We start from the raw sequence: 24,125 nt of genomic DNA, 5'->3' as shown, positions 1-24,125 counted from the left end.
GGAGAAAAGGTGGCGGAACTCAAACCTGGCCACGCCCTCATCAAACCCTAGGACCGCCCCTTTAGAGAACAGGAATGCAAGTAAAATTTGGGAGGGGCTATTTCCGGTGTGGGAGGGGCTATTTCCGGTGCGGCCGGCCCGGAAAAAGGTGCCGGAACGCCGTTCCGCCGCGTTCCGGCTGAAAAAAAGCCCTGATTATTATTATTATTATTATTATTATTATTATTATTATTATTATTATTATTATTATTATTATTATTATTATTATTATTATTATCTTTTGCATTTTGGCATTTGTGCTCTACCAAGAGATCGCTTCTTCGTTCAAGAGATGGAGGGATGACTTTTCAGTCTGTTCAGAGCTTCCCATCCATCCCCCTTGGCTGCCCCTGCTCCTGTCGCTTCTTTTGTGCTTTCCTGGGATGCTAATTTATTCAACCTTTTTTTGCAACGGTTTTTGTTCATTTTAAGTGGCTTGTTTTTCCCCCTAGCTTAGCCGCTTTGTTGCTTTTGGGTAGAAAAACAGCTGTATATTTCAGCAGAATCAGACCGGTCTGGCAACGTCCTGTCAGCGGAGGCCGAGTGGAAAACACGATAGGGTGAGCCTTTGCCAATCTGGTGTCTGCTTTTGTCTGCAAGTGTTGTGACCAGGCAATTGCGCAGCGAGACGTGACAGCAGATAGTGACTGTACGATAACACTGTCAAAAGGAGCCCTTGTGATTGGAGGGCTCCTGTGCATTTTACAGCTTTTAATTTCCTGACGCGTTTGCGGGGGAATAAAATAAGTCGCCACCAGGACTGCCCACAGCAGCATCAAAGCATTCTGGAGATTTAGATCAGCTGAACTCTGTTACGTGATAGGCCAGCGGTTCTCAACCTGTGGGTCGGGACCCCATTTGGGGTCGATCGACCATTTCACGGGGGTCGCCAAGCAAGGCTGTCCGCCATTTTTTCCCCCTTTTCCGGCGGGTGCCTTACCTCCCTTGGGCTGGGCCAGCTGGTGGTCGGCCTGCTCCGTCTCTGCCGCTTGCCAGCTACGCCTCGGCCAGCGCTGGGGGCGGAACCACGCATGCGCGGCACTCCCGGGCAGGGAAAGTCCTCGACTCACGACCGGTTTAGTCCTCGACTTACGACCGGTTGGGGTCACGGCATTAAAAAGGTTGAGAACCACTGTGATAGGCAGAGTTGACCTCTTGAGGGGCTAATTCAGGGGTCTGCAACCTGGACAACTTTAAGACTTGTGGACTTCAGCTCCCAGAATTCCTCAGCCAGCTTTGCTGGCTGAGGAATTCTGGGAGCTGAAGTCCACAAGTCTTAAAGTTGTCCAGGTTGCAGACCCCTGGGCTAATCAGACCTTATTTTTTTACATCCTAGATTCACTTAACAACTGTGACAAGAAAGGTCATAAAATGGGATAAAACTCACAGAAATTTGGGGCTCAAATTGTGGGCATAAATCACGGACTACCTGGATGCGTCTTTCTTTAATTACGAGTGGAAATGAAGATTCTGGATGGGTTAAAATGATCGCTGCCGTGCCACTATCCATAAAAGACGCCTTTTTATTATTATTATTATTATTCTAAAATTCAGCTCTTATCTGGGTCACCCTAGCCCTGTTTAAAGTCGACATATCTCAGCCTTGGCAATTTGGAAGACGTGGGGCGCCAACTCCTAGAATTCTGAGAATCGAAATCCACACATCTTCAACGTTGCCGAGGTTGAGCAACACTCTTTTCAACCACCTCAACCACGTAGGCGAGATAATAGTTGGACATTTTGGTTTTGTTTTGTTTTTCTCTTTCTCCTCCTTTGGTCCTTGGCGACGTCCTTCATTAGCCGGTGTTTCTCTCCCATCCTTTCCAGGTCTTCTCAGTGGGCAAATGTCTCCGACCAACATTAAGCTAGAGAAGTTGGATTCTCAGCAAGTTCTCCAGCTGTGTCTCCGGTACCAGGATCACCTTCACCAGTGCGCGGAAGCCGTGGCCTTTGACCAGAATGCTTTAGTCAAGAGGATCAAAGAGGTGCGACGGTCTTAGGGGGGCGAAGTACAGCATGATGCACGCACAAACCACTGCACCCACTGAACTGGCTTGCATGCTTTGTGTGTTGTTCCAAATACAAAACGAAAACGTTCAGGGCAGGGATGCTGGTACTGGGGGGGGGGGAATGGACAGTGGGGGGATCTAAGGACAGCAGCAGCAGCAGCAATTCAGGAGATCAAGGACAGGATAGATACTATACATTTTGAGGACTTTCTGTTCCCCTGAAAAATTGCTTCCTTTCTTTCTTTCTTTCTTTCTTTCTTTCTTTCTTTCTTTCTCTCTCTCTCTCTCTCTCTCTCTCTCTCTCTCTCTTTTCTTTCTTTCTCTCTCTCCTTTCTCTTTCTTTCTCTTTTCTTTCTTTCTCTTTCTCTCTCTCTTTTCTTTCTTTCTCTCTTTCTTTCTCTCTCTTTTCTTTCTCTCCTTTCTTTCTCTTCTTTCTTTTCTTTCTTTTTCTCTCTCTCTCTTTTCTTTTTTTCTTTCTTTCTATCTCTCTCCTTCCTTCCTTCCTTCCTTCCTTCCTTCCTTCCTTCAAAGAAAATACAAATTTTGGCTAAAATTCTTGCATTCGGCTCTCTTCTTTCTTTTTCTTTCTTTCTTTCTTTCTTTCTTTCTTTCTTTCTTTCTTTCTTTCTTTCTTTCTTTCTTTCTTTCTTTCTTTCTTTCTTCATACCTTGGAAGAAAATACAAACTTTGGCTAAAATTCTTGCGTTCGGCTCTCTCTCTTCTTTCTTTCTTTCTTTCTTTCTTTCTTTCTTTCTTTCTTTCTTTCTTTCTTTCTTTCTTTCTTTCTTCATACCTTGGAAGAAAATACAAACTTTGGCTAAAATTCTTGCGTTCGGTGCCTGTGAGTCAAATTGTTCTGAACGGTCTCTCTTCAGGGAGGGGAAAAGAATTTCTCTGCCAGCTCAAAGATGGGCAAAGGTCATTAATGTAAATAAACCAAAAGCCCAAGTTTGCAAAAAATAAACAATAAATGCAGTTTATACAAACTTTCTAAGTTTGAAACAAAGAAATTCATGTCAAGTTCGCTTGTATCAACTGAGCTGGATTTCTAAAATAGCCAAGAAGGTACATTGATTGTATGGAAAGGAGAAAAAAAAAAAACCAGAGTAAGAAGAGAAGGAAGACAGCGCTTGATAAATTGCGTACTTGGGAGCAAAAGGAGGATTAGTCATCCTGATGCGCTGGAATGAACCCAGCATTTGCTTTAATGATAAATGATCACTACACATACACCAGCTTTCCAGCTGTGTCTGCATCTAGGATTTCTGAGGATGACTAATATGCTGTTATTATCGGAAGCAGAGGAGCTGGGAAATTATAGGCTTATAATACTAGGGTATAGAAAATATATAACGTCTCTCTATACTCTATAATCCAATTTTCTCTTGGAAAATTGCTTCCTCTTTTTCCCCTCCCGGAGAGCCCAGCTCTTCCAGAGGTCATGAAAAGCGGCGTGTCGGGCTGGAATAAGAGCAGCGGTTTACCTTCTCGGAAGGGGGTTGAACTTTCAGAGACCGGATTCGATGCGGCTCCAAACCTAGAAAACCTCAGCATATTTACTGGATGCTACTAGAGAGATCCTGCATAAAATAAAGATTTGATCAGTAATAAATACATGATTAGAGAACTAATGGCAATAACTAAATTCTGGGGGAAACCAAGGTGGGAAAATTTATTTATTTACTTCTAAGAATTATATCAGTGCCCATCTTGTAGCACAGAACTCTAGGTAGCTTGCAAAAATAATAAAGCCAAGAAAACCAGGCCCCTGACCCTCAACCGCCCCCCTGTCATACAATCCCCAGGCTCTAAGCTCTCCCTGGCCCAGCACCTGGGGGGACACCCACCCTTTGTGACTTTCTGGGAGTGGGAGGAGAAAAAAATGGGTAAAATTAGAATTGATTGCTAATTGGAAGTGTGGGCTGAGGAAGATGAAACAGGAGAGTGGTTCAGAAAACAGTGATTTTTATAGCAACCGCTAGAAAATCCTGCTAGTGACAAGAAGCTTTGATGCATTGTTGGATTATGTGCTATCAAGTCATTTTGTACTCCTAGGGATCCCATAGATCAGGGGTGTCAAATTCACAACAGTCACGTGACGTGTCACAACTTTTTCCCCATTGTCGGCAATATGGTGGTGCGGTTTTGGCGTGACGCATCTAGCCTGTGGGCCGGCAGTTTGACACCCCTGACATAGATAAAAGAAAGTTAACAACCATTTATTGCAGGGGTCTTCAAACTTGGCCCTTTTATGACTTGTGGACTTCAATTCCCAGAATTCCTCAGCTAGGCACACGGGCAGCTTACTTTGAGGACTGGGGGTCATTTCTGGTCATTTCTTGTGCTCATCCCCATGTAGAGAATTGCAGAGAGAGGATCTGTTAATGGTGATGGTGATGGCCAATAGGGTCTCTCAAAACCCATCCCAGAGTCGTTTTGTCAGGGTTAGGGTCGCCACACAAGTTGTAGGAAGAAAGAAATTCTTTTTCTTGTCGGGAAGGGAACCGTAATAACCCATGTCTGGCCCTGGTGGCGCAGTGGTTAGAAGGCAGCATCGCAGGCTGACTCTGCCCACCGCCAGCAGTTCGATCTTGACCGGCTCAAGGTTGACTCAGCCTTCCGTCCTTCCGAGCTCGGTCAAATGAGGACCCAGATGGTTGGGGGGGGGCAATGTGCTGACTCTGTAAAAGCGCTCAGAGAGAGCTGTAAAGTATTACGAAGCGGTATATAAGTCTAGAGCGCTAAGGGCTATTTCGTTGGTTTTTTTTACAGATGGATCTTTCCGTAGAGGCACTGTACGCGTTGATGCAGGAGCGCCAGAAAAGGTACGCCAAGTACGCTGAGCAGATCCAGAAGGTCAACGAGATGTCGGCCATCCTCCGCCGCGTCCAGATGGGCATTGACCTAACCGTCCCGCTGATGGAGAGGCTGAACGGCCTGCTGCCGGAGAACGAGCGGCTGGAGCCCTTCTGCATGAAGCCGGACAACAGGGAGCTCAGATCGTAGCTTCCGTTCGCCCGGCCATCTCCTCCCAGGCTTTGACTGCAGGACCTTGCTTGAAGCTTCAGGCTCAGGGTGAGTAGAAGACCCTCCGGGGATGGATGGAGAGGGCAGCCGCTTAGAAGGACACGCTGCCCAGGACACACGTTGGGCTACTTCCGCGGCTTTTGCCCGCCTGCTTGCCCCTGCAGAGTGTGGTTTTAATCGAGCTGAGATCTCTGTCTTCCCTTCCTTCTACCACACAAGTTGTAGCTTTTTATTTCTAGGACACCTTGTGACCTCCAGGGACTACTGTCCAAGGAGGATGTGTTAAAACCACCGTGGAGGGCATGCGGTCAATTCGCACAGACTCTTGGGCCTCGCTGTGGCCTGCCTTGTAAATGTTAGCCTCCCTTTCCAGAAAAGATAGCAGGTATAGTGGACAAATGGGCTTTCAGGGGTCTTTGTTCACCGGCTGCCATCTTGTTGAGTAATCCCTAATAAAGATCTATATATAAAAAAAAAACACTGGTTCCCCATAAGACCCTTTGAAAAACACCCTTTCATTTTTTTTGGCATTGGGTGGGAGAGACTGCTAGTTAAACGCATTAGGCGCAGTGTTTCTCAGCCTTGGCAACTTTACGATGTGTGGACTTCAACTCCCAGAATTCTCCAGCTAGCAACGCTAGCTGGAGAATTCTGGGAGTTGAAGTCCACACATCGTAAAGTTGCCAAGGTTGAGAAACACTGCATGATTAGCGGGACTTTTAGGAAAGGCCAAATTTGTCTACCGGAAAGATTTGAGGTTCCTGGTAACGGGGCGTAGCTTTTTGCAGTTTCTAGCGAAATGTCCAAAGCCAAAAGGAGCCTTGTCCACCTCACTTGCACAACACAATGCACCTTGTGTGGGATGTATTTCTTTTTTGAGGTCTAATGGACTTCCCTCCCCGTGCAGTTTGGCTGTGTGCTTAAAGGACTTCTCGGTTTACGGGGCGGTTAAATGCGTGGCTTGCGTTGTGGAACTGTCACGGGTAGGCAGTTCCTGGCCCTCCCCCCCCCCCCCGTGAAAGGGTCTGTCTTTTGCCCCCCCCTGTCCTCAAGAGACTTTCTGAATCCATGCAGGTCTCCTTGAGTTGCCAAGATTGCTAATAAAAAAATTCTGTTTTATAAGAAATAGGAGCTATTTTTGGTTCGTGGCCGAAGGAATAGTTGGAAAAGAGCTAAGCCAGGGAATTCTCACTTTATTTACCTTATTCTTACAGCAGCTGGATGGGTCTTCCCCACCGTCCAAGATCATTCATGGGCAGAGCCTGCCCTGGGTACTCCGTTTCTCTTTCTTCCTCTGCACTTTTATCTGTGTTGGTGATATATTTTTCCCCAGCATTAAAGCTAAAATTGCACGTGCGCTGGAAACGTCTGTCAGAATAGCCTACGTCAGTGGCGGCGAACCTATGGCACACGTGCCAGAGGTGGCACTCAGAGCCCTCTCTGTGGGCACGTGGGCCATGCCCCGGAGATGGCAACTGTCCCTCTTCAACCAGCTGCCCGCTAACTTGCCGAGGTCCCACATGGCTGGATGCATCCCAGGACCCATGCGCTCGCTGGCCTCTGTGTGCAGGGGCTGATGGTGTCAGGCAGCAGCTGTCCTGGCCCCCGCCTCACCTTTCCCTGTGACAATGGCACCCCCGCCCTGCCTCGCCTCGCCTCACCCCGCAGGACGAGCCTCCTGCCCACCACCCCATCTGCCAGAGACCCCCTGGATCTCCCCCAGCCCTGCCTGGCCCCCACAGGCGTCCCTCCCCATGAGCAACATCGAGGTAATCACGCCCACCTTGGCTACACCCACCCAGCCTGCTATGACCACCACAGCCACGCCCACCCAGTGGGCCACGCTCACCTGGCACCCGGCGATAAATAAGTGGGTTTTGGGTTGCAGTTTGGGCACTCGGTCTCTAAAAGGTTCACCATCACTGGTCTACGTATTTAAAACTGACCTACTTTAGTCATAACCTTAGTGGCTTTGCCACAAAAGGAGGAGTGGATTTTTCCCCATTTTTATATTGACTGTGATCTGCCCTTCTCAGGAATTCATCCGAATCGATGCACTGGCCTGGCTTGAAAAACATTGTGCTTGAACTCATCTCTCTAATCCATTGGAGGACTAGTATCTTTCGTTTCCGTGCTTTGTTTTCTCTGCCACAAAGACCATCAGATTTCAGGACCGGCCAGTGAGGACACCGTTGCCTCCCAGTCTCCAGAGACAAAACCTGTAGAGTCAATTTTGCATTTTGTTTGAGAAAAGAATACTTAATTGGGGGGCAGTCTCTGGACCAGAGGTCAAACGATTGGCATATTCCAAGCCATGGAGCATGTTTCCCTTGTACCTTTTAATACTATTATTACCTCAATAAGGTACGGACACCTTTCCAGGAAACCTCCAGCGGGTAAAAAGTGACCTAGTGAGGATGATTCTGCGGTCCTAATGAAACTGACTTAGACAGTGCAGAGATAGGGCGATCTAGTGGCGATGTCAGCCAGTCGACAGACGACAGTAAAGAAGCGCCGGTAATTTCCGGCAGTGGAAAGAGGCGAGCCGAAAGGTTCCGAAAGGGACTCAGGCGACTAGAACCGGCGGCGGTTTCATCGCTCCTCAGGACGCCTCCTGCTTTCGGATCGCCCTCCAAGAAATCCGGGACCTCAAAGGGTCCGTCAAACGGTCGAAAGCGAGTGTGGATGCTCCGGAGAGTCGTCCAACACACCCCTTCTTCTTGACAGCTGGCCCCGCCCCCCAATAAGGTACGGACACCCAGATTCTTAGTGCTCAAAGACGGAGGCAAGTGAAACATATCATCACCTGCTCCCTTAAGGATTCCGTCAACCCCTTTCCCTGCCCAGACCTCCTTCCACCCAGGAACACACAATCCTGTCACCAGGACAAAACTCCCAAGCCCTGCTCAGGTTTGGCCTGATTCAAGGCTGCCTGGAATTCCCAGAGACCATGGAGGTTGACCATGGTCGGGAACCAGGTTGGGGAAGGTCAAAACTGACCATCCGTAGCTCTTCATGGAAGAAACGCAATTCCTTTCATCGTTGGAAACACTTAAGTTCTCTTGACAATAACAATGGAAGGGAGTGCCTGGAAATAAAAAAACTGCAGAACACCCTGTCAAGTGTTTGGATGCTCTTTTCTTCCAAGGTGATTAAAAGAATCATGGCGATCTCTTTCCCCAACATGGTTCCAAATGCAGACTGGAAACTGGCTGGGGGAATATCGCTGTGGGGGCCTCGTCCTCTTGCCGTCCTCCGTCTTTGGGCTATCAGAGCTGATTACGAAGCTTTTCCTTCCACAGGTTTTGGGGCTGACAGTTTCGGACAGTTGATAGTGTGTCACATTTTTTCTTCTTCTTTTTTTATGTATATAAAAAAGAACTATTTGCTATTCTAGCACGGTGCAATTTTTTTTTTTCATCTGAAATCGTTTAGATAACTTGTGTTGTTATGGGAAACTCCTATGAGAGCTATGGTTGAAATGGTAGCAGATGCATATTTAATAAACATTACACAATGTTGCTTTACAGAGGTATTTTAATTTTTTTTTATTTGGCAAGTCTGTTCTAATCACCAGGAAAAGATTTACTGTAGTTGTCATTCTGAAAGTCCCCAACTTCCGGCTGCTCTTCTCTGCAAAATATTCTCTTTTGATTGATTTAAAATGAATACATATTAAATGCAATAAAACTGCATTCACATTTTATTGCATAAAACTCTAGTCAAGAATTAACAGCCAAGAGCATACCTCAAGTTGATTTGTTGGGCCAAAGATATATTTAGAAAAACATACTTGTTAGGAGTTTATGTTTCTAACAAAAATGTGTAAACTGGTTATATATCCTTTGGCAGCAGTGTTATAAACAGTTATCTTCTAGCAGAATATCATTACACCCACTTTCTTATTTTGTAAATTCAACCTCATTTGCTTAATACAAACTCACACCATAGTTCTTGTCACTAAAACCCACTATGGCCGTTTAGAGAATGAAAACAAATTTTTAAATGTCATTTCCTATTCCAGCCCAATTTTCACAAAGCTGCCACATATCTGATTGATGCTAAGACACTGGCTCTCCCTGGGCACGCTACAGGTAAATTTGGGACTGCAAGAGTCTTGGAAAGGCTATATCAACCCCCCTGGAATAAATGCTGGCACAAGTTACTCCTAGGGGCTCAATGGGTCACCCACCTTGAAATTCAGAAAATACTGGATGTGGTTGAAGCTTTCAGTGCCGATTTCCTTCGACACACCAGGCGGTCCTGAGCCAGAGAGAAAGCAGCGATGTGCAGACTCCCAGGCAGGAAGAGAAGTCCCACATGGACTTGTGTGCCACTTCTATTTATCGCAATACGCCTCCTCCAGCACTGAACCAGTCTGGGTAGGCCAGGGGTAGGCAACCTTGGCTCTTTTATGACTCGTGGACTTCAACTCCCAGAATTCCTGAGCCAGCACAGCTGGCTCAGGAATTCTGGGAGTTGAAGTCCACGAGTCATAAAAGAGCCAAGGTGGCCTACCCCTGGGGTAGGCGGTGTTCTCCATCATGATCAATCAAGAGCTGCCTCTTGATAGCCGTATATCCCGGATTCCTAAAAACATATCTTGCTTTATTCCAAATTGGGCATTAGAAAACGAACTGCTAGATGGTTGTTGTTTTTTCTGCGGTTCCTCAGGAATGTTTTAAGTGTACCGAAAGGGGTTAATCTGAGGTCTTAAATGCAGAATAGGGAAAGTAGGAGGGTATTTAAGTAGTTTCTTGAAAACTCTGCAGAAAATGCATGTATTTTCCTTTGTGGAAAATACAGTGTTTTTGTCGTTTTTATTTTTGTTTTTGGCCTTGCCTTGAATTTCCTTCTGTGAACAGTGTCTGGTCATTACTTGACATATTTATTAATAAACATGCAAAACATAGATAACCTGATGCAGCATCTGCCTTCTTCTTTCTGGGTGGTCTCCGCTTCGGGCCGCAAGAGAACGGGCTTTGTCGAGAGGGTCCAGGGCTTGGAAGTCCTCTCTCCTCCTTTCCCATTTTTTTCCCCCCTACATTTTCACTCGTAAATTAAGGTTCCCCAGTGAACCAGAGCTGAACTCCTGTGCCCTCTCTAGAGATGCTGATGGGTATTTCCAGGGCAGAGTGACAAGCTACGTATGATAAATTAAGTAAGTGCAGATGGGTCACCGGTGAAAATCATGACGTCAGTTGACGTTATAGCGCTCTTAAATGGGACTATTACAGGGAAAGTAGCCTGTACTGAGAGTAGATAATCTACATTTTGAAGTTCAGGATGGTAAATTGATCCCTTTCAGATACAACTTACTTCTGTTGCTTGTGCTTTACATTCCACCTGTACTGACTGGAAGTACGGAATGGGACCCCTCTGATGCATCCCTAACACACACACACACACACACAAAACAAGAGCACCAAAAATGTCCCCTCGTTTTGCATCCCTGCTTGGCTTGCCAATGTCTGGGCCTAGAAGTGGGGCTATGCTTTGAGGGCTGGGATCGTGGAAATTGTTGGGCACTTCCTGAGTAAATGTCCTTGGTAGACCCGGGTGAGGAGGGTGTAAGTCTCCCAGATACAGTTCAGGCATCTGCCTAACAGCCAGTCTAGGGTCTCAGTTGCAGGCATATTGTGTACCTTGAATATTAGACACAAATTAAGACACAAACATGAAAATGTGCATGTGGAACAGCTTGCAGTCTAACACAGCGGTTCTCAACCTATGGGTCGCGACCCCATTTGGGGTCGATCGACCATTTCACGGGGGTCGCCAAGCAAGGCTGTCCGCCATTTTTTCCCCCTTTTCCGGCGGGTGCCTTACCTCCCTTGGGCTGGGCCAGCTGGTGGTCGGCCTGCTCCGTCTCTGCCGCTTGCCAGCTACGCCTCGGCCGGCACAGGGGGCGGAACCACGCATGTGCGGCGCTCCCAGGCAGGGAAAGTCCTCGACTTACGACCGGTTGGGTAGTCCTCGACTTATGACCGGTTTAGTCCTCGACTTACGACCGGTTTAGTCCTCAACTTACGACCGGTTGGGGTCACGGCATTAAAAAGGTTGAGAACCACTGGTCTAACAGGTTAGTCCTCACCAAGAGTTAGCAACACATCCAGAACCTGAAAAAGTCTGCTTGGATTTTCCCCCCTCATTTTAAGATGCTGACCAAGCAATTTAAAGAAGGCCGTCTACTAAGGTGGCACTCATACAATGGCTGTGCAAATAGCTCATGTCTTGACGTCTGTCTCCGCTCCCATCGAGACGTGTTTCTTGGGAAACCGGACTTTTCTCTTTTTTGGGGGGGTTTGAAACATTTCGCGCCTTATCCAAGTAGCTTCCAAACTGCGAACCGTTTCAAACCCAAAAGAAAAGTAGCCCAGTTGCCCATCATTCAGTTTCCAGACAATGCCACCTGGATGACCGAGAATCTCCGTTAAGACGCGTTTCTTGAAAAAATTTACAACAGCAGAGAGCGCAAACTCCGTTTTCAGTCACACCTTTCCATCAAAACTTGAGTAGAAACGAACGAACGAACATCCCGTCTGCTTAACAAAGGCTGATTCATTAAAGACAATAAGGATGGGCCACTTTGCCAGCCACCGCTTCGTTTGTTAAGGGAAACTTAGGAGAATAGCTGCATTTTTTATTTTTTATTTTATTTTGCCTTCAGGTGACGAGAACACGCAAGGCAAGAAAAGAGCTGATTGTCTGTTGCAAAAATTAAACTTACCATTTAATCTCTCTCGAATACACTCATGGGCCTGTGTGTGTGCACGCGCACGCACAAAGCCACACGCACGCACCGCACGCACCACCGATTTTCTTAATTTCGTCCATACTGAAGCCGAACAGTATTCTGAAATTTCAGATTTACAGGGAATTGTTTTATAGAAAAATTGGGACAGAAGGAATGAGAGGGGGGGGGAGAAATCGTCGAAGAGAGTCAAGATACTTCAATAATCTCCATGCTGCCCGAAAAGCTGGACTGGCTGCCCATTTTGCCCAGCTCTTCCCGGGACCTGTTCTCTGACATGATACTCTCCCCAAATTCCATCTGGCAACTCCGCCGCTTGAACTGCTTCTCGAAAGAGCTCTCCTCGTGCCAGCTGCGCCGGGAGTCGCCCCGCTCCCCGTGCTTCTCTCTCCTCCGCACGCCGTACGCCTGCTCGCACCCCGTGGGCAGCTGGCTGCAGCTGAAGGCCGAGTAAGCGGGGCTGCCCCCGTATATGGCGGAAGCGGAATAAATATGGGAGGGGTCGGCAGTGAAATACCAGCTGCCGGTCAGGGACGCCGCGGAGGTTGGAGGGGATAAGATGTCCGAATGCCAGCCTTTCAGACCCAGCCCGGCGGCAGACTTGGCCAGGTGCTGCTGGCTGGTGGAAAGGCCAAAGAGGAAGTTGGTTCTGTAGTTGTCTTCCATGCTGCCGCTTCGATGCAGCGGGTACAAGGACGACCGCTGAGCGGGACAGGCCGTCCTGCCCAAATGCTGCCGCTTGCCCTGGCTGTCCAGCTGCCAGCCCTGCTGGGGCTTCTCCGGCAGTTTGGCCTGCTCCTTGCCCGGACTACCCTCGGGCGTCTGTTCCGAAACCTCCTGGACCGGAGAGAACTGGCACAGTTTGCTGCCCGCTTCCAAAGTGGCCGAATGCTTGTAGTACTCCAGCACGTCCCCGTCCAGGGAGGGGCATCCTGGTCCCGAAGCGGTCAGGCAGGCACTGCTGCTGCTGCTGGCGCAAGAGACAGACTTGATATCCAAGGAGAAGGAGCGCTTCAATCGGTTGCTGTCTTCCACTTTATCGGAGGGGACGTTTAATCCAGTTCTGCCTTGCACCGAGGGGCTGCCCTCTCCAGGGGGCAGAGAGGGGGGAGCCGGTGGGTTTCCCGGCTGTGGGGGGTTCTGCTCCACGTTCTCTGAGGTAGAGGAAGCACCCAGCAGAGAAGAGGCCCGCAGGATGGTGGGGGGCCCACCGCCTGCTCCGTGGTTGCTGCCGTTTTCCAAATGCAAAAGCTTGAGCTTGCTAACGAGTCCACTGCTGCCCCCCTGGCTCTGGATCTTCTTTTCAAAGTCCAGAAGTTGACCGAGGAAGTTGAAGTTCGGAGAAATGGTGGGCCTCTTCTCCTTCACAAACCTAAAGGGAATTTCAAAACGAAAAAGGGAATTCAGCCGATGGACCTTGAGCTCCAGGCCTGAATTGTGCGTGCAAAATATTCCCTGAGGTTGGCGAGGCTGCGAGAATTACGTTCCAAGGTAATCTAAGGTCACCCATTGTGCAACTATTTAAAACACACCCTTGTTTGAAAGCAGAGTGACCTTTGACCGTCCACGTAGGTTCTGCTTCCTTAAATAATGATCTGGCAATGGCACGCAGGGCTCTTTGCTCTCCTTCCAATTCTTCTTCGAAATCATTCTTTTATGAATCAGTCTATCTATCGACTATTATCTGCATCCTATCTATCTATCTATCTATCTATCTATCTATCTATCTATCTATCTATCTATCCATCCATCATCTATCTATCTATCTATCCCTCCACCCACCCATTTATCATCTATCTATCTATCTATCTATCTATCTATCTATCTATCTATCTATCTATCTATCTATCTACGTACCTATCTATCTATCTATCTCTCTATCTCTCTCTCTCTCTCTATCTATCTATCTATCTCTGTCTGTCTGTCTGTCTATCTATCTATCTATCTATCTATCTATCTATCTATCTATCATCTATCTATCTATCATCTATCTATCTAATCTATCTATCTTATCTATCTATCTATCTATCTATCTATCTATCTATCTATCTATCATCTATCTATCTAATCTATCATCTATCTATCTATCTAATCTATCTATCATCTATCTATCTATCTATCTATCTATCTATCTATCTATCTATCTATCTATCTAATCTATCTATCATCTATCTATCTATCTATCTATCTATCTATCTATCTATCTATCTATCTATCTATCTATCTATCTATCTATCTATTCATCCATGTCCAGTCCCGGCCTTCTGCAACTGATCTGCCCTGACCACATGGAAGCCATTTTTCCAACCAGGACGCTGGAAATACTTATGTCCCACCTGCCTGGATGAGTTTCTTCAGGATGAAAAGAGCTCTTTCCCCTTCCTTACCTGTAGGCCTCATCTAAGGACATATCCATCCTTTTCATTATATAGGCAATGGCAATTGTGGCTGAGCGGGATATTCCAGCTAAACAGTGGACTAGGACACAACCGTTCGAAGCTTTTGCTTTTTCTGTGGCAAGCAAAGAGAAACAAAAATCAATCTGGGATACTCCAAAGAGGAGGAAAATCAGAAGCCCATAGAGAATCAGAATCATCCTTGTTGATGGGAGAAGTAGAGAGAGGAGCTATTTCAGGGGTCTTCAAACTCGGCCCTTTTATGACTGGTGGACTTCAACTCCCAGAATTCCTGAGTCAGCCACACTGAGGGGACAGGGAGAGGTTTCCAAGCTGAGCCATGCTGGCTCAGGAATTCTGGGAGTTGAAGTCCACCAGTCATAAAAGAGCCCAGGTTGCCTACCCCTGGTCTAGACTGAATCTCCTGTTTATCCAGGGGGTATTTGCAAGATGTGATCCAAAGAGCCAAGATGGTTGACACCCCTATGTTCACTCTTTTATAACACTTTTATAACACCTAGAACTAAGGAGAAACTTCCTGACAGTTAGAACAATTAACCAGTGGAACTACTTGCCTCCAGAAGTTGTGAATGCTCCAACACTGGAAGTTTTTAAGAAGAGATTGGACAGCCATTTGTCCGAAATGATGTAGGGTTTCCTGCCTGAGCAGGGGGTTGGACTAGATGACCTCCAAGGTCCCTTCCAACTTTTTATTATTATTATTATTATTATTTGTCTGAAATGGTATAGGGTTTCCTACCTGAGCAGGGGGTTGGACTTGACGACCTCCAAGGTCTCTTCCAACTTTTTTATTATTATTATTGTTGTTGTTGTTGTTGTTATTTATTTATTTATTTATTTATTTATTTATTTATTTTAAACAAATTAGCTATAAAAACATCCCTGAGAAAATGGTGGGAATGGGAGAAGAAGGAACTTATCATGTTCAAAAGGTAATCCAAGGCACTCCTAAAAACCAAGCATGCTTTTCCTGTGATCATGTATCAACTCAGCATTTATGGAAAGCAGGCACATGGGAAAGACCCAACTAACTTAAGGAATTGGCAACCGGGTGCCACTCCAGTCCCTAATAATTGTGACAGGCTGGCTTCTCTGCTACACCAGGGGCATCTGCAAGAGGGAATCAGAACGTCAAGATAGCAGCTACAAGTTAAAAAAGAGTGGTGGCTAAAAAAAGCCACTACGCTTGTCTTGGACTCCCTGGAGAAGAGCCTGATGCTGGGAAAGATGGAGGGCAAGAGAAGAAGGGGACAACAGAGAAGGAGGTGGCTGGATGGAGTCACTGAAGCAGGAGGCATGAGCTTCAATGGACTCCAGAAGATGGTAGAGGACAGGAAGGCCCGGAGGAACGTTGTCCATGGAGTCGCGATGGGTCGGACACGACTTCGCAACTAACAACAACACGCTTGCCTTTTGACCTTTCCTTAACGTCTTTGCTGCTGCTGAGATGGGAGCCCTTTCTCAATCCTTAGACACCTGCGCCTGAAAACGGGATGGAAATGCGTTCTTGGAGTTGGAAAGAGACCCCTGCTCAAACTCAGACCTTTACCTATGAAGTCCACGGACTTGTCCAGCCACGGAAAGATTTTCTCGCAGAAGCTGTCGTTCACCGGCACCCTTAAGAAGTGGGATTCTGGGATGAAGTCGGGTTTGGGACACGTGTTGCTGGCGTTTAATACGTAGCCAATCTCATTCTGTTGCATTAGCTCCTGTGAAAAGAAGCCTTATTCATAAATAACTTTAATCTTCACCCGGCTCACATCCCTGCTCTCCAGAGGTGGGAGATTCCTCATCCAAGCCACGGTGCTTGGAGAAATCCCACCCCTCTTCAAGCCTTCCAAAGGCCACCTGCGATGGGGCCAAAACATCGGAAGAGTGGTAGGGGGGAAGCCATCACTAATAGCAGGGGTCTTCAAACTTGGCCCTTTTATGACTTGTGGACCTCAACTCCCAGAATTCCTCAGCCAGCAAAGCTGGCTGAGGAATTCTGGGAGTTGAAGTCCACAAGTCATAAAAGGGCCAAGTTTGAAGACCCCTGACTAATAGGAAGGATTGGCAGATCCCACCAGATTACACTGTTACAGGAAAGGGATCCAAAGTGTGTCCACCCTACTCAAGTGAGAGAGGCAACAGAGATGTCCTACATGACCCAGTGTCTTCCTTGAGTTTGCATTACCTATAACCAAGGATGGCCCCAATTTGCCAAGTGCTTAGGGGGCTGATGAACCCTTGCCCTGCCCTGTTTGCTACGGGGCTCAAGGGCACCGTGATCTCTCCCCGTCCCGTTGCCTGCCTACCTTGTTGAGGACATCTCTCTGGCACCCCAGATAAAGGTGGGGGAGGATCCGGGTGGGCCCCGTGTTGGAAACCGGTAAGCAAGGCTGAGAAATACAAGAAGGCACCAGGATAGATTTTCCTTCGCAAAGGCCCGGGAAACAGTTGGAAAATTCGGCAAATCCACCTAGAAGAAAGAAGCGCACGGTTTTCCAGTCTTCATTTCAGATAGTAGTAACAGCAACATCCAACTCAAATCGCTTCCCTAATTTGCTAATGAAGTTCAGGGTAGCCTCAGTATTTCTTCTCCCGACACATTTTTTTTTTGCTTTTATCTTCAGGGCAGCTGAAAAGGCGAAACCACACAGAATATATTCTCCAGAGAAACACTTTGACATCAAGAAAGAGCAAAATCTTCCCAAACACCAATGGAAGCCCTTGCCACTTCAACAAGAACTTCTCAAAAAGTCCCTCCAACTGCAAAATTCACACAAAATTCACAAAATTCAAGGAGACTCTGGTTCTCTCCTCCGTTTGACAACCCGTCTCTCAACAACCAGCTCCCCAAATTCTTTACAATTGTGCAACATGTTTTTGATATGCACATTGCAAGTTCCATTCACCTATAGGAGAACTCGCATTCAGCCCTGTCAATTCTGTTATGATGTCACCAGGAATATGACACAGGTTATGTATATTTTTGGTGCCCACAATGTTATTATGGCTTATTCCATGCATCTGTGCGGGAATTGGGCGCGTTAACTACAGTGTTGCTTTAGGACTCCAATCTGAGTTCAGAATTGTCATCTATCACACTTATCTAGATTGACTTAGCGTTAAAGTAAAGCCTCATGTAAGCATGAAAGGTCTTATAGCAAATGCAGAATTCTGCTGTTACTACTTAAGTTTCTAACTTGGAGAAAGATCTGATTGATTAAATTGGCCCTCCAGGTCCACGAAAGCAGAACAGGACAGGCCTCCCACCTCTGAAATACTGGCCCTGTATGTTTCAAACTTGGCCACTTTAAGATGTGTGGACATCAATTCCCAGAATTCCTTATTTATGCTATCAAAAAAAGAGAAATATTTAAAAAGGGACATACCATCAACCTAAGAGACTAATGTTATAATTTTTGGATGAGGACAGTGAATAGTTTTAAGGATATGACCTAAAAGAAATGATGCCAACGATCAAATAAACCCAATTTTTCCCCCACTGTTGTGGTGCCCCCTCTGCAATTCAGTAACACAACCTAATTTGTCATGTTATTTCAGGCACATTGGATTATTTATGGACTCTTATCATGTCCACCCTCTGGGTTAACATGAGAACTCAACTCCAATCTCAATACCACTGGAGTTGCAAATCACTGGAAATACATAATTATATTACAAAAACAGCGAGGGTTAAACCAAATGTACAAACGTGCATGCATGTGAATTAATGAGTGCGTGAGAGTTGCTACTGGGCAGAAAGTTCAAATTATTGCTCAGTTGTATTCACTTCTATGTTCATGATCAAATGTTTATAAGAATAATGAGAAAGAGATTCAAAGTCCATTTAAGCCTCGTGGACCAACCTCAGACTCTTACATCACAACCGAAGAGCCAAGTTAGAACTCAACTAGGACCACTGCCTGACCACACATGCTCTATTCCCTCTCATCTCTTCGTAATTGCAGAAATTATTCTGCCTCTACCTAATTAAATAACCACAGATGGGAAGGAGTGACCCAGGATTGTACACTGTGCTCTACATCATGAGACCTGTTGGACTAGAACAGGGGTCTTCAAACTTGGCCCTTTTATGACTTGTGGACTTCAACTCCCAGAATTCCTCAGCCAGCATGTCATAAAAGGGCCAAGTTTGAGGACCCCTGGACTAGAAGGAAGAGGAATTGGAATTTAAAAGGTTGCAAGACGTATTAACAACCTCAGCTGTGTAGAGGAGAGCTCTCCAATGGCTGGAACTTGTCGACGGTGAAAAGATACAGTTGGTAAAAGCTGGTCTGCTGCTTAACGTTTATCCCAAACAAACTAAGATTGTATCCGTGGACAATGTCAACCCATGGTAAATAGAGAGGAAGAATAGAGGCATCAAACTTTAGCCCAAATTTTTGTAGGGATGGTGAGTGGAGTCATGAAAAAAAATATGTCTGCTTTTTAGGACAAAGACTTTGGCAGATCTAGACAAAATATTGAAGGGCAGAAAACAACACACCGATAGCAAAGATCCATTTTATCAAGGCCTTGGCCCTCCCGGCGATAGTGTACGGCCGTGAAAAATGAACCATGAACCATCGGAAGGGCTGAGTGCAGAACAACTGATTGTTAATTGTGATACTGGGGAATATTGCTGAGAACACATCAGACTGAACAAGAACAAATAATAGACAAAATAAACGTAGATAGCTCGCCAGAAGCACTAAAACAAAACTCAAACTTAAATATTTTGAACATATAAAGTCAAGGCAAAAGACCTTGAAAAACACACCACGCTTGGAAAAATGGAAAACAATTTGGGAATGTACCATCACTGTTGAAACAAACATGACCTTACAACAGGGGTCTTCAAACTTGGCCCTTTTATGACTTGTAGACTTCAACTCCCAGAATTCCTCAGCCAGCATTAGTTACAGAATAGTAACTAATATTACTGTCGCATTAGTTCCTGTAGTAGTAAGTTTTTTTATGTAGAAATTAATATTTACTAAACTGCAACCCAGCAAAACCATGCAGTTATGATCACAAAGTTGTCAAGCTTGGAATTTGACTTATAGGAGAGTCGAATTTTGCAGAAGGAAATGCCAAAATTTAAGTGGCAGAGGGCGTCCTGGACAATTGCACTTTATTGGAGATATCTGATTTTCCATCAAGGAGAGTATGTTAACGAACATCACCAACACAGAGGAAAATGTCCATTTTGTCAAGCTATTTCTTACCATTTTGTTTAGGACAAGACACCTCAGCTTGCGAGGTTCAAGAATACTCTCCATTCTCTTTATCAATTTGGTAAAAACAGAGATTTTAGGGTTTTTTTTCTTAATCCGTGGGCCTTTAGTCTGTCACTAACCGACTTCCAGCTGTTTTATTTAGTTGGTGGTTTCTGAATATTTCCCCGTGTTAATACAACATGCAGCATTTCCAGCGCTGGCTGGTTGAGTTTATTACTTGTGGCTGCAATTCTCAGAGGGGTGTTTCATGAAACCAACTCAAGGCGCCAAAAGCCTTTTGTGGTGAAGAAAACTCCAACAGCTTTTGTTTTTCAGAAATCCAACACCTCCTGTAACTTTGCACACACAATCTAGGCTTGTGGGCTTTCCAAGTCTTTAATGATCTGGCTGTTGAGCATGGGGAGAAAAACTGGGGAGTGGGTTTCAAAGCCTCACTCTGATTAACGCCCATGTTTTTCCTCTGACTAGGGCAAGATCAAGTTCAAGATCCATGTGTTTTCCTTCAAGGAATTCTCAACAGTGCCGAACTGACAGCAGTTATCCCTTAGGAACAGCATGGGAGAAAAAGAAGCGTACATATCTGTATCTGTTTTCACCTTTTCTGCCCCCTAAACTAGTGTTTCTCCACCTTGGCAATTTTAACATGGGTGGACTTCAACTCCCAGAATTCCCCAGCCAGCTGTGCTGAGGAATTCTGGAATATGAAGTCCACAAGTCATGAAAGGGCCATGTTTGAAGACCTCTGTATTAGCAGTTCATTCCTGAAGTGGATCGGGTGGTTAACTTGATGACTACCCTCCATTACTCATGAAAGAAAGAAACAAGTCGCAGAGAAGTAGATTAAAAGAGTTCAGTGGTAGAGAATAAATAATTATCGTTTCTTGCTCTAGCTACTACGCACAGATGTTTTGAATTTTTAAAAGCCAGCTCCAGGCATCTCCCACCCTGACGGAAACAAAGAGATGTCTCCCCAGATCAAAAACACTGCGATACGTCTTGGAGCTTTTCATTTCAATGTCTTTGTTTTTGCAAAATTCATCCAAACTACGCCACAGTCAGATCGGAGATGCCAGCAAACATAGTTTCCAGATCTTGCTGTCCAAAAGGCGAAGCCAGCAGACAACTGGGGTGGACCGAAGGGTTCAAGTGAGTAGCAAAGCTAAAGAAGAAGCCTGTAGGAACTGAAGTATTTAGCCAGGAGAAACTCAGGTAACATGACTTCCATGTTATCTCCTTCCAGGAGATTAGCAATAATCTGATCTGATCTAATCTAATCTAATCCAATGCAATCTAATTCAGTCTAATCTAATCCAATCTAATGATTTAGGAAGTGAAGGTGACCAGGCCTCCTTTGAGAGAACCCTGAGCTTCTGATAAGATTGATAAGATAAGATAAGATAAGATAAGATAAGATAAGATAACCTTTATTCTCATTTTTTTACTGTGGGCACAACGGCACACATCAAAAATGAAATTTAGTTGCCCGCTCTCAAAGTGAAACACATACATGACACACACCTAAACATACTATGTACAACATACGTATAGACCCACACCCCTACGTATACATAGCAAATAAATATTAAATACTGTCCATCTTGAATATATAGCGGAAGGAGGAAGCTTGAGAGTTCGCAAGGTTAATGCTGTATGGAATGAAACTATGTCTGAATCTGGATGTTCTGCTTCGGATACCACGGAGCCCCCTCCTCCCAGAGGTAACAAGGAAAACAGGTCATGAAGAGGATGTGTAGTGTCCCATACAATCTTGCGGACCCTGCTCAAGCAACACTTCTGTGCTGTGTCCTGGATGGGAGGGAGGGAGCTGCCAATGATCTTTTCTGCTGTCCTCACCACTCTCTGCACCGCCTTCCTGTCTGAAGCAGGGATGCTTCTAACCCAGACTGTGATGCTGTATGACAGGATGCTCTCGATCGTCCCACTGTAGAAGGTGGTCAGGACAGGGGAAGGAAGATGCACTTTTCTCATGTGACGCAGAACATGCAGGCGCTCCTGTGCCCGCTTCGCCAGTTTCTCACTGTTCAGCGACCAAGCCAGCCTACTCGTTACCTGTGATTATTTCAGCTTCTGTGGGGGGTTTTAAATTATTTTTGTTGCCATCCCCCAAGCCCGACATAGATAGAATAGCTAAATATTTCCTTCTTTTTGCCCAGATGGTGGTCTCAGTCTATAACCAACCCTTGGCTACTAATGTACTATAATAGATTGGCTTAAATCTTAAACTGAGATGTCAGGGCAGAACAGGGGTTTAGGAGCTGTTAGAGAAGCAAGCAAAATAGGACCAGGTAGGGATAAATTCCTTTGATCTTGGAAGTAATGGAAACTTAACTCGGAGCAAACCAGGAAGAAAATGATACTGGGACCCACGCGAGACACCATTGCATTTTCCTAAGCTGAGGTGAGTCTCCTGATGTTGGTCTTAATGCCCACCAGAAGAACAACGGCTCTTTTTAACCAAAACAGTCATCTTGAAAATAGCAGTGAATAGTATCAACAAAGGGAAATGACATTATAAACTGTAATTAAATGTCAGCTCCCAAGACCCCAAATTCTATCTGATAGGCTGGAAGAAATCATATGGAAGCCTAGTCGCAATGGATAATAAAAGAGTGCTGATATTTTTCAATCAGTGTTTTACTCTGCGTATGATTTTTCAGATGAAGAGCACTTTTTTTGGGGATTGTGGCCTTTAAAGATGCATAAACAGCTTATCTCAAAGAGAGCAAAAGCACAAACTGCATAGTCCAGTGTTTCTCAACCTTGACAATTTTAAGGCATGTGGACTTCAACTCCCAGAATTCCACAGCCAGCAATGCTGGCTGTGGAATTCTGGGAGTTGAAGTCCACATGCCTTAAAATGGTCAAGGTTGAGAAACACTGGCATAGTCTCTCAGGAAAAGACAAACAAATGAAGACACAAGACATAATTATTTTCAATCAGGCTGAGCTAATGTTCTTTTCCCGAGGGAGAGGAAGGTAATCAGTGCTCATAACGAGATTCAAAAGAGAAAAAGATTGAATTTATTAAAAACATGACGGATGGTTATAGAAGGAGATAACCTCAATTGTGGAAAAACCTTATGTCTCCTCAATCGTACAGCAGAAAGTCTATCACAGAAGGAAAGGAAGTTCTACCTTCCATAAGGCAGGAACCTCAAATCTTCTGCCAAGGTCAGGTTTGAGTTGGGCTTGGGTCTGCAGGCGGAAACATCTGTTTGAAAAGTTGATCGCTAACCTTAATTGTCAACACATTCAAGACAAACCACAAATGATCAGATGGATCTAAATGAAAACTTTGAGTGGAGAGGTAATTTAGCTGAGGCCCACCTCAACTGGCTCTGATAAAAGACTCTTTGGAGAAAACCCATCAGCTGAGGTGGACAAAAAGCAAGAATGGACATCTGGAATATCTCCCCCAAGAAATATTTTTCATTATCAATCCCATGCTCCTGGAGGTGTTGACAGCTGCAGAAACAACTACCTCTGACCAACTTGATGGATCTTCAGGGTCATAACTTTGGTTGTCTGGTGGAATATTCATTGGTTAAGAACATTGATCTTTCTTTTGCAAAATATTTATCCAAACGTGATGTTTCACAAAGATGGCTTATGCTGAACTAATGTGATTGTCCTCATTAGAAGGTGATCTGAGCCCCAAAAGGGACCAATGATTTAACCCTAGCTGCTTATTACCATCATAAGATACTTGAGCACAGTCACATCTTCCATTAAGGGTATTAAATGTGGTCACATCACCTCAGTCTAGGAATTTTAAATGATGCTATAGAGATGGGCCCTTAGGAGAAATTGCATTCTGGAATGGATCCAGATTGTTTACTCTTGATTATTTACTGATTTCTCGCCACTTGGCTAATCATGTTTGCTCTTTAAAGCTAGGCCACTCTCTGATAACCCATGGAAAATAGTCACTCTCTTGCCTATTTCCAAAATGCTCCCCTAAGCCCAGAGATGATCATCCCTTGCGTCTTTTGATTGACTCTTGGATTTGGTGAAATATCCAAGTGTATGGAAGCATCTCAGAATGGCTCCTTCCATTACATATTCAAGATGGACAGTGTTTAATATTCATATGTTATGTATATGTAGGGGTGTAGGTCTATACATATGTTGTATATAGTAGGTTTGGGTGTGTGTCATGTAAGTGTTCACTTTGAGAGCAGGCAATTAAATTTCATTTTTGATGTGTGTCGTTGTGCCCACAGTAAAAATGACAATAAAGGTTATCTTATCTTAATTTGGGTAAAGGCTACTTGGTAGGCAATAGAACTCCCCCCCTCCAGTCAACTACATAAATGATTGTTGAAATATTTAAATAAATAGATACCCTCATTCAGAATCTAAAAATATGGGCTTGGCATATGGATGGATGGGAGCCCCCAGGAACATCTGTCTTTAAGAATTGTTTGCACTTGCCGTCGGCCAAGCAGTGTCGGCTGGCGACCCCCAGGGGGAGGGCCTTCTCTGTGGGTGCCCCTACCCTCTGGAATGAACTACCCCCCGAGATCCGGATAATTCCGGATCTCCTTACCTTCCGTCGCGCCCTCAAGACATGGCTCTTCCAGCAAGCGGACCTGACCTAGGGTGGATTTTATATTGGGTTTTAAATATT

At 45.3% G+C, this 24,125-nt stretch overlaps 2 protein-coding genes across 2 annotated transcripts in view; one reads left to right on the top strand and one right to left on the bottom strand.

Annotated features, from left to right (window-relative positions):
- BORCS5 (BLOC-1 related complex subunit 5) overlaps window positions 1-5,070 on the top strand; it is a 16,188-nt gene extending 11,118 nt beyond the window's left edge. Inside the window, exons 2-3 of the mRNA XM_015815474.1 lie at window positions 1,867-2,024; window positions 4,821-5,070. Of these exons, the coding sequence (XP_015670960.1) occupies window positions 1,867-2,024; window positions 4,821-5,054 (392 nt within the window). The 3' untranslated portion in view covers window positions 5,055-5,070. The remainder of the gene's footprint in view (window positions 1-1,866; window positions 2,025-4,820) is intronic.
- A 6,663-nt stretch (window positions 5,071-11,733) lies between these two features.
- The window catches only part of DUSP16 (dual specificity phosphatase 16), a 26,531-nt gene continuing 14,139 nt past the window's right edge, over window positions 11,734-24,125 (bottom strand). Inside the window, exons 3-6 of the mRNA XM_015815462.1 lie at window positions 16,544-16,707; window positions 15,796-15,955; window positions 14,217-14,340; window positions 11,734-13,201 (exon numbers count right to left, since the gene is read on the bottom strand). Coding sequence (XP_015670948.1) covers window positions 12,019-13,201; window positions 14,217-14,340; window positions 15,796-15,955; window positions 16,544-16,707 — 1,631 coding nt within the window. The 3' untranslated portion in view covers window positions 11,734-12,018. The remainder of the gene's footprint in view (window positions 13,202-14,216; window positions 14,341-15,795; window positions 15,956-16,543; window positions 16,708-24,125) is intronic.

This window comes from Protobothrops mucrosquamatus, unplaced genomic scaffold (genome assembly GCF_001527695.2).
Source record: "Protobothrops mucrosquamatus isolate PMUCROS unplaced genomic scaffold, P.Mucros_1.0 scaffold_101, whole genome shotgun sequence".
NCBI classification, from domain to species: domain Eukaryota; kingdom Metazoa; phylum Chordata; class Lepidosauria; order Squamata; family Viperidae; genus Protobothrops; species Protobothrops mucrosquamatus.
This window is presented reverse-complemented; position numbering and strand designations above follow the sequence as displayed.